The 15,437-nt window shown below is 34.0% G+C and overlaps 1 protein-coding gene across 6 annotated transcripts; it reads left to right on the forward strand.

The window, feature by feature from the left end:
- Positions 1-6,713: 6,713 nt before the first annotated feature.
- On the forward strand, positions 6,714-11,870 carry LOC108986913 (putative F-box/LRR-repeat protein 23). 6 transcript variants are annotated; one of them, XM_035689815.1, is made up of 7 exons: positions 6,714-7,126; positions 7,884-8,861; positions 9,516-10,090; positions 10,386-10,710; positions 10,821-10,909; positions 10,993-11,023; positions 11,471-11,870. In XM_035689815.1, exons 1-2 carry the CDS (start codon positions 6,762-6,764, stop codon positions 8,371-8,373), a joined length of 855 nt encoding a protein of 284 aa, XP_035545708.1. In that variant the 5' UTR covers positions 6,714-6,761; the 3' UTR covers positions 8,374-8,861; positions 9,516-10,090; positions 10,386-10,710; positions 10,821-10,909; positions 10,993-11,023; positions 11,471-11,870. The 6 variants fall into 6 exon arrangements, with proteins under 6 accessions (XP_035545708.1, XP_018815262.2, XP_018815261.2 ...); XM_018959717.2 differs by having other exon boundaries at positions 10,389-10,710; positions 10,799-10,909; XM_018959716.2 differs by having other exon boundaries at positions 10,389-10,710.
- The last annotated feature ends 3,567 nt before the right edge of the window (positions 11,871-15,437 follow it).

Consider the following 15,437-nt stretch of genomic DNA (forward strand, 5'->3'; position numbering starts at 1 on the left):
TAGTATAGAAATGTGGTTTGATAATTAATGTATGTAATTGTTATCTCGAATGAATTAAGATAGTTGTTTTTAACAAGACTTAGGCTACTAATGTTTACTTTCGTGTACTATTCATTATTATTATTACTAAGAATATGTCATAGATACATGCAGCAAACATATATATATATATATATATATTTATATATATGTACGTACATATATATACACACACGTGTGTCTCATAATTTATGCATGTTATCATTACTAAGAATATTATATATGTATTATTTATTTTTATTATTGCTAAGAACACTACAATAAAACTGTTTATTTGTTGTCAATTATTTTCTGCGAAAATGATTATTTCCTGTTAAAATAATTCTGTTTTTATCCCAAATGGTCATTCTCATCGTAAATAATCTGTCCCAAATGCCCCTTTTCTTATAGTGGAATATTATATATTTATGTTATCATTATATATGTTCTGATCATTAGTACTGCATGCTCCAGTTTAATCTCACACGTACATTAATCCTAACTCTCTCAACGCTACCTGTTTTTAAATCTATATATAGACAACTCCTAATAAGCTAGCTAGAAGAAAAACATATTCATGTGCTAATGCTATATATATATAATATATATTGTGATAAAAATCAACTTGCCATGCAGTTTCAGTACTTGCACTTGCGTCGTGGCCAATTATCAATACAATTAATATAATAAATCACAATAATAATGCCTTGAAACTAATTTAAATCAAATTAATTTGTTGAATTGAATTTGTGAACCTTACACGCATTAATAATTATATATATATATATATATATTTTTTTTCAAGCAAGTAAAGTACCATATATAACAGAAGGAGAGATCACCAGTTTTCTCTGGAGTGATCAGTCCCTGATACAAAGGAAAGGAAGGAGTCCTCACTCGAGAGTAAGGTAAAAGTTTTCTTTGTCTAGGCAAAGAAGCTAGTTTGTCTCTCAGGTTTTCCTGTAGAGTTCTAGCATGAATGAGACTGATCTTCCTTCCCTGTGGGAAGGATTAAAGTTAACAGAAGAAGAAGAACATGTTTTTAGCCTTTTTTCAGAGACTCTCCAAGTATCTGAGGTTAAAGGATAACATTGTTTTTTGGCATTGGTGGTGGCTGAAAGAGGAGTTAACAAGGAAGGTTTTCGTACTACCATGTCCTAGGTTTGGAACTCAAAAGGTTGGATGAAGTTCAAGGAGATTGGTGATAATCGTTTCCTGGTGGACTTCCAAAATGTGGAGGATAAGAATAGAATTATATATGGAAGGACGTCCATGGTTCTTTGACAAATGGCTGGTCTCATTGCAAGATTTTGATGGCTGCAAAGCTGGGGATGATATTGATTTCACAACTGAACCTTTCTGGGTGCAATTACATAACTTCCCTTTAGTAGAGATGACCAATGATATTGGTTCTGATCAGATAGGCGCTGGTGTAGGAAAAGTGCTGAAGGTGGATGTTGATAAGGATTAAGGTAAGGGGTGGGGTAAGTTTCTTCGTGTTCGAGTGCTTTTGGATATTACTAAGCCATTGTCTCGTTATTGCAAGACTGTTGTGCAAATTAAGGCATTAAAATGAAGTATATTAATCTAAATTGCAAGACTTTCCCCCTTGTTATTGCCACTACAATGTTTGTCGGATGCACGCCAACCTTGGAGCAAGTTGGATGATAGTCGATGCCTCCTTGCATGCATGCTGGTGCTCAAACATTTTCTTTTGCACAGGAAGTTTTCAAAGTTTTGAGAGTTCACTGATCTAATACACAAATATATTTTCCCGAGTTTTTTAATTATCGATATCCTTTTTGTCAAAATTTGAAGTAGAAGTTTTTTAATATTCTAAAGAAAACTATCTTTAGAATATAGTTTTTTAATATTATTTTTGTTTTAGGATTTGAAAAAGTTGAATTTTTTATTATATTTTGTTTGAAAGTTTGAGAAAGTTATAATGATTAGATGAGATTTATTAAGATAAACTCTGAATCCCAACAGCTCCAAACTGGATCGTTAAGAACACACACTGTGCTTTTTATATGTGATGATGTGAAGGTTATGATCTATAAAAACAAAATACTATGTTTAGTTAAAATATATTAAAGCAATGAAATTTATTAATTGAGCTTGAGCAAGGAAGGCCTTTTTTTTTCCTTTATTTTTTTTTATTTTTTATTTTTAATGAGCAAATTGCACTAAACTGAAAGTAGAGGCACAAGGAGTCTCCTTGGAGTGCACTAGCAAATGCTTTCAATAAAGTGCTTGCGTTAGTTTAAAGAAAAATAAAAGGAAAAGGATAAAAAGAAGTAATGGATTAGTACTACTTGCCCTTCTTTCTTAGCAAAGTGAAAGTGGGATTTATTGTTATTCAATATTCTTTAAAAGGCTGTAATTATTGGCCACAACCTAAGTACTACAAACAACCTGATAAATGCTTTAATCATAAAGGAAATTTACAAAAAAGTAAACTCATACACTAACATGGTTTGATGTGATTTATCGGGTTGCAAGTCATTTTTATTATAAAATAAATCTTAGGGATGTAAATTTTCGGTCCATCATCCCCCCGTGGGCCACTTTTTCAGTTTCAACCCAATTGACTTTAGTAGTCAAGTTTTGGCCCAAGTCTTGATTTTGAGACTATTTTTAATCTAAATTATTATTAACATGCAAAAAAATAGAAAAGGAAATAGAAAAAGATGCAAAAATTGATAGCATATATTATTTTATATGGTCAGTGATAATAGATTATATGAAAATTATTAATAAATAATTTTCAATATGTATATCATTAATAAATAATTGTCAATTTTTCATTCATGACCATACATGCTTTATACTTGCTTGCAACTTAGGTATTTTACAAAAACTTATTTAATAACTTTAATTAGATCATGATGTAGATGTTAGTTACTAATTATTTAATGGTGGGACAATGGGACTTACAAAAAATGCTTTATACTGTCATTAGTAACTAGATAATTGATTTATGATATATTATTAATTGATAGTATATATTATTTAATATTTAATATTTTATATGGTCAATGATAATAGATTATATAGAATTACATCATTCATTTATATAATTACTATACAAAAATAATATATTAAATTATTAAAAATACGTATAAAAATATATATAGTTCGGTTCAATCTTATCCAAATTACGTCAATTTATAAAACAATTTCAATTCATGAATTTATTTTTATAAAATCTGGTTGTTATCCAGCATTTGTCAACCACTAGTATTGTGACATTTTTGTTGGAGGTTTTTACTTTTACTGTTTTCGTATTCGCATTCAAACAGAAACAAGACAAAATATCTAAAGTGAAAACGTCAGACCAGGAAAAAACAAAGGAAAATGCTCTTGTCGATGATTTTTCTCGTGTTACAGCAGTGTCCTTTACAAAGGAAAATTCTTTGAGTTTTTTACTCAATGATTAACTAAGTATTTTTTTATAAAATGTTTAAGAGAATTAAAAAAAATGAATGAATGAAAAAAAAGAAAATGGCATTGTCTGTAACTTTTCTCGTGGTACACCCTCAATGAGTGTAGTAATGCCATTTGCAAAGGAAAATGCTTTGTCTCGGGGCCCAAGGATGGGTTCCAATTTTTTTTACCTAATGATTAAGCAAGCATTTTTTTAATGATAAAAGAGAAAAAATTGTAGTCTTGCAAATCCCCTTCGCTATCTCTGATAGCAACACCCATACCCCTCCTTTCATTCTCCTTATCATGAGCAAAATCAAAATTGACTTGAAAATAAGGCCAAGTTTATGGTCTCCATCTCTGTCCTCCTTCCCTTATCTGATCTCTTACTGCTATACCAGCCTGCTTTTGATGCACAGCTTGCTTGTAAGAACACAAATCAGCCATAGCCAATTCTAAAATTGCTGCAAGGTGTTTAAATTTGTTTTAAAAAGCAAAAGCATTTCTAAAATTGCTGCAAGGTGTTTAAATTTGTTTTAAAAAGCAAAAGCATTTCTCCTTCATGACCATATTCTGTGAAGAATGACTGAGACCAGCTCCAATTGTTCCAAGTCTAACCTCTTGTATAATGCAGACTACAGCATCTCAAAATCAGTAAAATTTCTTTGCCATTTCTTAATAGGGCTTGATATTGTGAATTTTTTTTTAAATATTTAAGGGGACTTAAAAAATGCATAAAAAAAAAATGTCCTTTTGCAGAACTCAAAACACAAACTATATATCTGATACCTTTTTGTTTCCTTAGCATCGTCGTTTGGATGGCAATGTCGTGCTTTTACTTTTATAGTACTTTTATTTTTTATTTTTTCTTTACTCGTGGAAATCTTCAAGCTGGCTAGTCAACTTTTCCCTTTGCTGAGATAATTCTACATCACTTGGCCACTGGAAGAAGCAGGAAACCTAGTCATGTTGATCTACTTTCTACTATTTTTCTTTTTTAAATTTCCCTTTTCCTCTTTTTTCCTTTTTTTCTTTTGAAAAATCCAATTTTCTCGATCCATGGAATTATGTGTGACGTACGGATCATGGCATCACATTATGCTACCTTATCCCACTTTGTGATCAACCTATTCCTTCTCTTCAAATGTAATGGTATTTTGCCGAATGAAAAATAAGATTGCTCATATAAACTACAATAAAAAAAGAAAATTGAAAGATTTGATCTACATATAAGTCTTATACACGAAAATTTATACATTGACGTGATTTAATGTGATCCATTATATTAGAAAGCTCTTTTTATTTTTGTAAAGTAGACTTGACATCACTACATGCAATAAAATTAATTTCTAGGGACCAAAAGCTTTATATTTCATCACCAGCTCGTCCCAAAAGTGTTCGAAAGGATTTTTTTGAGACAATTTTTTTTCATCCCTAATATGTGTTCGAACATCAAAAATACCATTCGAAAGGAATTTTTTGGGATGAAATTTTTTTGTCCCTAATAATTGTTGGAACACCAATAATTCCATTTGAACAAATATTTTTCATTTAAAAGAAAAAATAATAATTTGATCCCCAAAGCTTTATGCAAATAAATTTTGTAATTGTACTATTATTTTCACATTTTAACATTATATTTTTAAAATTTAGATAGATAATAAACATTCGAATGGGTTTTTAGCCAATAATATTTGAATAGCTTCACTTTTTATGTTCAAATGTAATTTTTTCCATTCCATCATTGAAAATAAAAAGAATTTATTTATAAAGAAATACAACAAGATAATTAATTATGAGTGTAAATATAAACAAAGTCTCGTGAATACAAGCTCATGATTATCCCAATATTATCAATAATAACAAAGTTATAAAATTGTATGTTAATTACAAACAAAGACGCAAATATCACTTCATTCAAACCCATCAAGTTGAATATAGCATATATGACCTTCACTCTTCTTGCATGAAGTTCGTCTAATCTATCACTAAGAGTTCCTGCAAAAACGTTCGTAATTTAACAATTAAACTCTATAGTCCTGTTTGAATAGTGAAAGTGTTTCATCTCATCTTAGAACTTTTTTAAATTTTCACATAAAATATAATAAATAATTCAATTTCTCAAATATCAAAATAATAATAATATTAAAAGATAGGATTCTAATAATATTTTATTTAACTTTTATCTAAAATTATCTTATCTTATTTCACTATTCAAACGGGGCAAATCTAGGTCCTCTTTGACCGAACTTGTTTTCATATAGTCTATCACAAAATTTTCCAAATCGAGCAATCAAATGTTGAATGCAAAGACAACATTGATATCACACAATTCACTAGGCATCATGTAAATCAAAGATGAGATTACATCGAGCCATATAAGAGTTTGTTATTTTTGAACGTATGTTGTACACAGCCTTGGGTTCAAGCATTTCATCAAACACTTTGTATACAGTCGCAGCCATAGAACTTGTATGAGACAAGCAATGAAGAAAACACAACTTAACAACACATAAATTAACCACCATATAATCCAAGACCTCACTTGTGGTGCTATCAAATGCAAGGGGTTTGGAAAATCACAAAGCAAACGGTAACTCAACAAATGAAAAACATAGTAACAAATGAGAATTTGCTGAAGTTAGAAGATATTATTGCAACTTATGTTCTGTACATATGAGGGTATATTAAATTATTAATATAGCATTAAGAGCTAAGGCTTTGTACTAACAGTTTGACTAACAAATTTCTTGCAAACGAAGCTAACTCTAACTAACCAATGCTAAGAGAATCACACTTATATGTTAAGTCTAAGAAAAGGCAACAGGCACCCACAGTAGCCTTTATATTGAAATTGCAGAATCCATAAAATTAATGATATTCTCCAATATTTTATCTTGAGTATCTGCATATCATTATTGCTATAAAATTAGAGAAAGGAAATTCTTCATCTTCGATTTTGTCATCTTTAAGTACAATATTTTTGTGTTACATTATAAATAATTTTATAAAAAAATGATTTGTATAATCGTAAAATATGCAAGCTGCACACCTTTCGTTCTGAAAAAATAAGCAATCTCGAAATCTACATATAAATAAAAAAATTAAAAAAAAAACTCAGTTTTTTTATGGTGGACCCTTTTTTTTAAAAGTGAATGCATGAAATTTGTACTTTTAAGATTATATTTACCATTACTTTAAGCATGATTTTTCTTTCTATTTAAACGACACTCCCAGCTCCCAGGCTTCCCCTTACACGATCACTTTAGTTAAAACCACACCAACTTTCGCAGAAAGAAAAACCTCTCACATTAATAATGGACTCTCCTCCTCCAGCTCCATCACCACCTCCACCTCCACCTCCTCATCATCTACCCGCCGACCAGTACAGGAATTGGCTGGATCTGCCCCAGGAATTGACGGAGTCTATCCTCAAGAGGCTTAGCGTCATCGAGATCCTGACCAGTGCGCAAAAGGTGTGCTTGCCCTGGCGTGACATCTGCAATGACCCCTACATGTGGCGAACCATCAACATGGGCTACCTCGTCCAGGACTCATGGGACATGCCCTACGACCTCGAGGATATGTGTCGCCAAGCCGTCGATCTCAGTTGTGGCCAGTTGGTGAGGATCAAAGTCGGCCACTTTTGTACCGACAACCTCCTTGTGTACATCACTGAGAGGTAGTAGAATCATAAAACGATGGCGTATAATTGGAATGCGTAAAAGCAATCATCACACCTGCATCATGCCAAAACTACTCTAAATACATATTTTTCATTTTCTGGTTTAATTTTGCATGGTGTGCTCTGTTGTTATGGCGTTTGTAACTATATAATGTAAACGGAAAGAGTCTTGAGGATGTTTAGAGTTTTCCCCTTCATGTTCAAATCATGAAATTTTAAACCTTCAAGAGGCTTATGTGATTGGCTGCGTTTGGTTAATGGGGAAGTTAGCTGCTTGTTCTTCCCTCCGGCCTGATCCCTCTCGGCCTACCTGTCATAGCCTCATAGTTTTCCGTAATCCGTAAGTGACAACTTTTTGGGTTGATACATGGCTTCAAATGCATGCATGGAGGAAGCTGCTTTAATTTGTGCGGCGTGGATGAATAAAATTGGTGCATGATATGGCATGCAACGCAACCCTCATAGAAATAGAGACGCCAATGACATGCATATTGTTAGAATTGCATTCTATTCATCATTGTGCAAGTTACAATGTGGCCTAAGGTAGCCTTTATATAGGAGGCAAACCACTACAATGTCCTCACTTAAACCATGTGGGACATACCATTCGTACAAACTATTCACACACTCACATATACACTAATACATATCATAGAAAAACTCTTCGTTGATCAGACTTTGTTCTCTGATACAGTTCACATTCTATGTGGGGGGGCTCATTTGTTTTGCCCTAACTTCATGGCATTTTTCACAGTTCAAGTGGGCTCAGATACCTTGGACTTTCATGGTGTGAAATTTCGTATACGGGGTTCAGTGAGGCAGTTGCAAATATTCCATTATTGGAAGAGCTTGAACTTTCATACTGTTCATGGACAGAAAACTTTCTGGAAGTTGTTGGCCGCAGTTGTCCCCATTTGAAGTCACTCAAATTGAGACGTGAGGTTTATGGGGGAGATCAGGAGTGTGATCTTTCGGCAAATGCTATTGCAGAGAACATGCCTAGATTAGTCACACTCGACCTTGTTGGGAATAAGCTGACTAATAATGGTTTGCTGGCCATACTTGATGGTTGTCCTCACCTTCAAACACTGAAACTTCGGAATTGTCGTCGTGTCTCTCTGCAAGGGGATGTTGGAAGAAAATGCTCTGAACGGATAAAAAACTTGCGGCGGCTTGATTATTCCAATGATCACCAAGAATTTGATGAAATACTGGAAGCTGATAGTGGATATCATGATTACTAGCTATGACAGCCACCATGAAAATTTAGGGCTAGCTTGAATATATAGATCACTTTATCTAACATTACTCTTATTTGATTTGAAGACTCTTATTTGATACGCTTTACTTGTAGAACAATCATCTAATGTTGCAATTGAAATGTAGTGGGATAATGTTACAAATTAGATATTTTAGGACAAATCCTCCGACCAGTACTACAGGAATTGGTTGGATCTTTCCCTTGATGTGACGTCGTTGATACTCGGAAGACTCGCATCCTAACCTGCTCGCAAATGGTGTGCATGCACGTACTGGGCGTAACGTCTGCAACGACCCTTCCATGTGGCGCACCCTCAACATGGGCCAACTTCAGGGACTTATGGCCGAGGTACGGGCGCTACGACGTCAGGAAGATCTACCTCGGCGCAGTAGATCTCAGTTGCGGCCAGTTGGTGGGGATCGAAGTCGGCAGCTTTTGTGACGACAATCTCCTCAAATACATTACTGAACGGTACTATTATTATTATTTATTTATTTATTTTATCAATTTCATTATGTATGTTTTATTTCGATTGTTATTTTCTGATGTTGTTGTTTGGGATTGATTTGAAAAATTCTAGGTTTGAATTTTATTTGTACTGATATATCTTGATGGCTTCAATTAGTACGTGCCTTGAGTGTGAGAAGCTGCTTTGTGCGTTGGGGATGAATTAAATTATTTCACGATTTGGAGTAGTACAGTACTGGACAGTGCTCCCACTACGCACTGGGCTTTATTTAATGGGTGATGCTACAGCCCCCGCTGGCGGCTCCCGCTGGGGCTGTAGGATTATTTTATATATTTTTTATTTAAATAATTTTTTATATAGATTTTTTAATATTTTAAAAAAATAATAAATTTAAAATATTATTAAAAAAATATTTTTTTAATCAGAAATTAAAAAAATATATATTTAATTTCTTGGAACATTTTTTTTTTCTGCATAATATATAAAAAAAGAGACCGCATTGACACCGAATCGAACCTAATATATAGAAATATAGGCCCCAATGACATGCATATCCAATAAAAGTTTTTCATTGACACTTTATTCTCTTATATAAATTATAATATTCTATGTGGTGGCGGCTCATTTATTATGCCTTTTTATTACATTTTTAACAGTTCAGGGGAGCTTAGCTATAAACTACTGGTGCTTCAGTATTTCAGATAAGGGATGGAGTGAGGTTGCTGCAAATATTCCATTATTGGAGGAGCATGAACTTTCATACCGTTCTTGAAGCACTGAAAAATTTCTGGAAGATTGTGGATATTATGATGACTACTACTACTATATTGACGATGACTTTGAAGACTGGTCTTGGATCAGAATCATCTGATTGAGTTGGAGCTTTAATTGAGCGATTTTTGTGCTGCTATTATCTATTGGATGGCTTAATGCATTCCCATCCGCTTTCCTAATTGCCCGTTATCTCTATATTTTGGGAAAAGTTTTGGGGAAACCTTAAAATTGGGTCCCTCCCATCCAGATCCCTAAATTAGGATTTAATTTAGGGTTGCTACAATAGTTCTCCAAATTTGGAAAACTATTGAACATCCCCAATCGACCCAGCCGTTCCTTTCCTGTTGTTGGTCTTGCATGAAGATCTCCCTCGAGTCTCGAGTGCCCTCGTTCTAACGGCCCTCTCTCACACCGTTTGCCGCCATCTTCAGAGGCCCCTTCATTGGCCAGATTTCATGTAAGTCTCTGTCCTTCTCTCTCGCACAAATGCACTTCTTGTTTCAGTGTTCTCCATGTTTGAACTCTATCATTCTCTCTCGCACAAATCAAACACACTCAAATCCCAAATTGCCATGGCTTTTATTTGTGACATTGCACAGTTTAAACTTGTTGATTGGTGGTATTTGGATCTTTGGGCACTCAAAATTGAAAATCTTTGGGCACTCAAGATTGAGTATGGTGATTTGAGTTTTTGCTTATTTGAGTTTTTGTTCTCATAGTTTTTCTCTCTATTTTTTTATGGTTTTTGTAAGCAGATCAGATGCTCATAGACTAGCACAAGCAAGCAAAAGATGTTTTGATCTCTCTCGAAGGAATTTTTTTGCTTTAAACCCTCTCGAGAATGTTACAGGGAAGTCATTTGTAGTTGTAGAGGGGTCTGGATGCTGTTTGGCTTTTTCATTTCATAGGCTTATACTCCTTTTACATGGGAAGAAAAAAATCAGTTAGTCTGAGTCCTTGTTCTCATTTTACATGTGCAGTATTTCAATCATAGGCTGCAATACTTGACTAGGTATTGACTACAATTTGGACCACCAAAGTTACGAATGGCAATGCAACCTGGCAGACTAATTCAAGGTCAGAACTTCAATGTTTGCTACAATAGTATTATACTATATGTAAAATGACTACTTTCCCTCCATTAATCGCTTGGGTTGTTCATTAGGTTAACCTTTTGAAATCTACAGTAGGTGCTTCTATTAGGGGAAAGAGTAATGTCTTGAAAGTAGAAAGGAAAGCAGGGCTTGGTGGAAGGAAGCCGCTTGGTTATTCATCGGTTTGAATTATACACTGTTTCAACATTATTCTTTATGGATTCAAGGATACATTGCTTTTTATAATTGATTTCTTTTTTTATAGGAAATAGACATCATTTCATTCCATGGAGAAAGTAAGTTACACCTGTGATTTCATTATCTTTGTTTTCATTTTCTTTCTTTATGGACTCTGCTTTAATTGATTTCACTATCTTTGTTTTCATTGTTATCACTTTCATTGTTTTCATTGTTTTCATTATATTAGTTTCCCTAACCCATCATGATCGACCTGGACTAATTTATGCTAATGTTTCATGTGATGTTTATAGCCATGATTATCCACCAGCTATTGCCTCTTTTATTTCTTAATATGTGAATGATGCTGCATAATAATTGGTGCATTGATCATCACCTTGCAGCTATATAAATTTCCTCCAAGACTCTTTTGCTTTGTTGTTTTGTTTCTCAATAATTATGCATGCACCTTCAACCAAGTTACCTCATTATATTTGAGATATATTGCTTCTCTCCTTGGTGTTTAGTTCTAACTTTGTCCATTGCAACTTTTGGTGTTGATTTAGGACTATTCTTCGGGGTTGTATGTCTAGTGCAGGGCTGTGATGATGGTTCTAATTATTCCATGGGAGGGGATTAATTCACAAGTATTCTTAATGGGGCTCCATCGATATGGCAGGGTAATCCGAACCCGGATGGCCACCAAGTATTTTGTGATAATTTTCACAAAAGGCAACCGGGGTTTAAGGTTTTGCAGCCATTCGAGGTTGAGCTTCTGCCTTACGCATGTTGTGAATAAGAAAACCATTCTGAGCCACATGGAACACACATTCTTTATGAAAGCGGATGTGAATGCTCTCATTCATTTAGCATCAAAATAGTTTTTTTATCATCACTATTTGATTCTTAAGTGACATGGATTTATTCATAGCATGTTCATTTATTCAACACATAACCATTTAGCATTGCTTTCTGTTATGATCATTACTTTCTTACTTTCTCATTTATGTTTTTATGCTCTAATTCATTTTGCATTCTGCTTGGTATTGGATTAGAACTCTATGTTTTAATCCATATATTTTATTCTCTCATTTCTGTTTTGACAAATATTTATTCATTTTGTATGTTGATTTCCTGTTGTTTGGATTTTGGAAATTGAAGCATGGCAGACACGTTGTGATTTAATAATGTTGAATTATTTTATTTGTTCCTTTAGAACATTCTGTTTTAATCCATATATTGCTCACTCATTTCTATTTTAATGGTCTTAGTCATTTGCATACTACTCAGTATTGTTTGGATTTGGTAAATTATATTCCTTTGGTGTTATGTTGTGATTTAGTAATGTCGCTCAGTTTTCTTTGTTATATTAGAGCATTCTTGTCGTTGAGTTTTTATGCTCTAACCCTCTCGACTGTGATGATGACAAACTCTTGTGGGGTCACAGAACATTTGGCACATACCTCCATGGCATGGTAACCCAAATGACCAATAAGCAGTGGCAATTGATTGTTGCCTCCATTCGAGGGTGCCAAATTTCCTATATGTTACCATTCGGTTTCTGAGCCGGTTAATAAAATTGCGTCTCTATGTTTCTTAAGTGTCTAACATGTCTACCAACTGTTGTGTGTCTATAATTTCTTCGATATGGATTCACAAGATCATGGACATGTATACTTCACCAACCTCTTCAGCTAGGACCCTCAAATTGACCACACTTACGGTGGTCAAAGTGAACAATATCTTGTGACTTTTGATGACTCTCCACCCACACCCCAAATTGAGTCTCTCTCCGTAAGAAAATTAGCCAGGGGTGTGAACTTCACCCCTGAAAAAGACAAGTTACTTGTCTCAACATGGTTGAATACCAGCATTGATGTCATCCAAGGAACAGACTAGAAACATGCCCAACTTTGGGAAAAGATTAGTCACTACTTCAATGAGTATAAACAAAGTACAACTGAGCAGAATGCTAAACTGACCCAAGTCGAAGGGTTGAATCAAAGTGGTATGACGAAACAAGATAAGGTATAACCATCCAGTTTTATATGCTTTTGGCATTTGCTTTCTTATAAGTTATGTTTCCTTTATCTACTTGGTCATTAATTTTGCCCAATTATTCTTTAATTGCAAGTTTGACAAAGTAAAGATCATGTACCAATCGTTAGAGAATACCTCATTTCGGTTCGAACATTGTTGGCACCTATTGAAGGACCAACCCAAATGGATTCAGTATTGCACAAAGAATAATTCCAATCGAAGGTCAATGACGTCCCTAACCCCGACTCGTACCTCAACTGCTATTGTAGATTTAGTTTGTGATATCGAGGCCAAGAATGTTCTGGACAATGATGTCATTAAATTGGAGAGGCCAATGTGAAGGAAAGTCGTGAAAGCAAAATGTAAAACCCAAGGTAGGCCAACATAGGAGATTTTTTAGCTGAGCAAACTTAAGTATACTCTTCTGGAGGAGTCACGTGCTCAGAAGAAAGAGTTTTTCCAACTCAAGGCCGAGAAGATGCAATATGATCGAGAAAGAAAGGGAAATAAAACTCAACAAGAGGACGAGAGGCTAGAATTTGCATGGAATGAGGGAAGTGGATGAGAGAGTGGAGAGGGAGCAATTAAAGAGAGAGGGCTAAACCATGCTAATCGATATGACTACCTTACCTGGACTACAAATTGACCTTGTTTTTTGATCTAATTTGTTTGTTATTGAGGCAAAGTACAATTTTTATTATTTTGACAACATTAATTAGTGAGTTTGAGATTGAGATTGAGATTGGCTATTACTGTTAAATACTTGGATGTATGTATGTTATACTTTGTACCTTTGGTAATATTATTCTAGAAGTTTAAAGATGTTAAAAATGATTTTGTGCATGGATAGAATCCATTGATAAGCTCCGTATTACAACTACTCAAACTATTATAGATAATGACATATTACAACAATACTTTGCATGTTCTTGAAGAAAACATGTTTTTGGGACTAGAAATTGAAGAAGCAGGAATATATAGTCACTACAAATCGAAAGATAAAATATAATGAATTGCAGCTAGTCTATTTTTGAGAATATAATTGTCATTCATGTTCAATTAGATTTGCTTGGAGTTGATGATGTGTTGAGCTGTCTCGAATTTCATAATGATGTTGAATGAAGTCCATTAGTTCGGTTGTAGGATTGTGCAACAGTTCCGGAATATCATCATCAATTTGATCATACTCAATGTTCGGACATTGATTATGATCACGCTTGTCTTCGATGATCATGTTATGTAGAAAAACACATGCTTTCATTATATTTGTTAGTTCCTTCATCTTGAACATTTGCGAAGATCCACAAACGATTGTAAATTGTTGTTGAAGGACCCCAAATGCACACTCTACATTCTTTTTTGCTGATTCTTGTGCTGCTGTAAGATTTTTCTTCTCATTCCCTTGTGGAGATGGAATCGTCTTCACAAATGTTGACCACTTTAGATAAATACCATCGGCAAGGTAGTATCTCATAGTGTAGTCATTGCCATTGAGTAATTTACTGGAAGAGCACACCCATGGGCAAGCTTGTGAAAATAAAAGATTTTTCTAACACATTCATATCGTTATGCGAACTAGGCAATCTAAAAAATACATGTCATATCCAAAGATCATATGAACCAACCGCTTCTAAAATAATAATTGGTTCACGACTGTGGCCAGAGTACATACATTTCCAAGCAGTGGGATAATTTCTTCACTTTCAATGCATTCAATCAATGCTTCCCAACATCCATGGGAATCTACATTGTTCACCAACCGCGAGCAATTGAGCAATATCATTAGCTTTTGGAGACCACAAACATTCATTAGAAAAATATTTACGATTGTCTTCACAAATTCATCCATAAAATCACCAATTACTCCATATGCAAGCATTCTAAGTGCATAGTTATCTTTTGCATAGAAGATAAACCAAGTCTTCTAGCATTATCTCTTCTTTGGATAAAATAGGGCTCGTAAGCTTCTACCTCATATTGAAGATGAAGAAATAGCGGACGACTCATACGAAATCTCATTCAAAATAAATTTGAGAGATATATTAGTACTTCAGCAAAATAGTCGCGAAATAGTCGTTCGTGCCGTTGAATATGATCATGCCAAATATACTTATGATGTTGGCGATTGCCACGATGCCTCGATGTTGATCTGTCATCGGCATTAAGAACAACCTTCAACTCATCTTAAGAGAATAAGTTAAATAGCAATTTACTAAAGAACGAACGAGTCATTTAATGAAGGGAGTGGAAGATGAGGCCGGAATGACAAATTACTCATAAGATGAAATCAAACATAGGTTCCTGAGAATGTGAATGGAACTGAAATCCTTTTTTATACAAACAAAAAACAAAAATTACCATTACATTACATATGGCCATTAGGAAAAATTTAAAAATATTATTGTTACATATAGGACAAACAATGTTACCGTTGGAGGGCAGACAAAAATGTTACCATTAGAAAAATGACAAAAAAATGTTATTATTTTCATT

The sequence above is a fragment of the Juglans regia genome, chromosome 4 (assembly GCF_001411555.2).
Source record: "Juglans regia cultivar Chandler chromosome 4, Walnut 2.0, whole genome shotgun sequence".
NCBI classification, from domain to species: domain Eukaryota; kingdom Viridiplantae; phylum Streptophyta; class Magnoliopsida; order Fagales; family Juglandaceae; genus Juglans; species Juglans regia.

Coding starts and splice junctions, on each gene's coding strand:
- LOC108986913 (XM_035689815.1), top strand. CDS start 6,762: ATGGACTCTCCTCCTCCAGCTCCATCACCACCTCCACCTCCACCTCCT. Junction 7,127..7,883: donor CTTGTGTACATCACTGAGAG/GTAGTAGAATCA, acceptor CATTTTTCACAG/TTCAAGTGGGCTCAGATACC.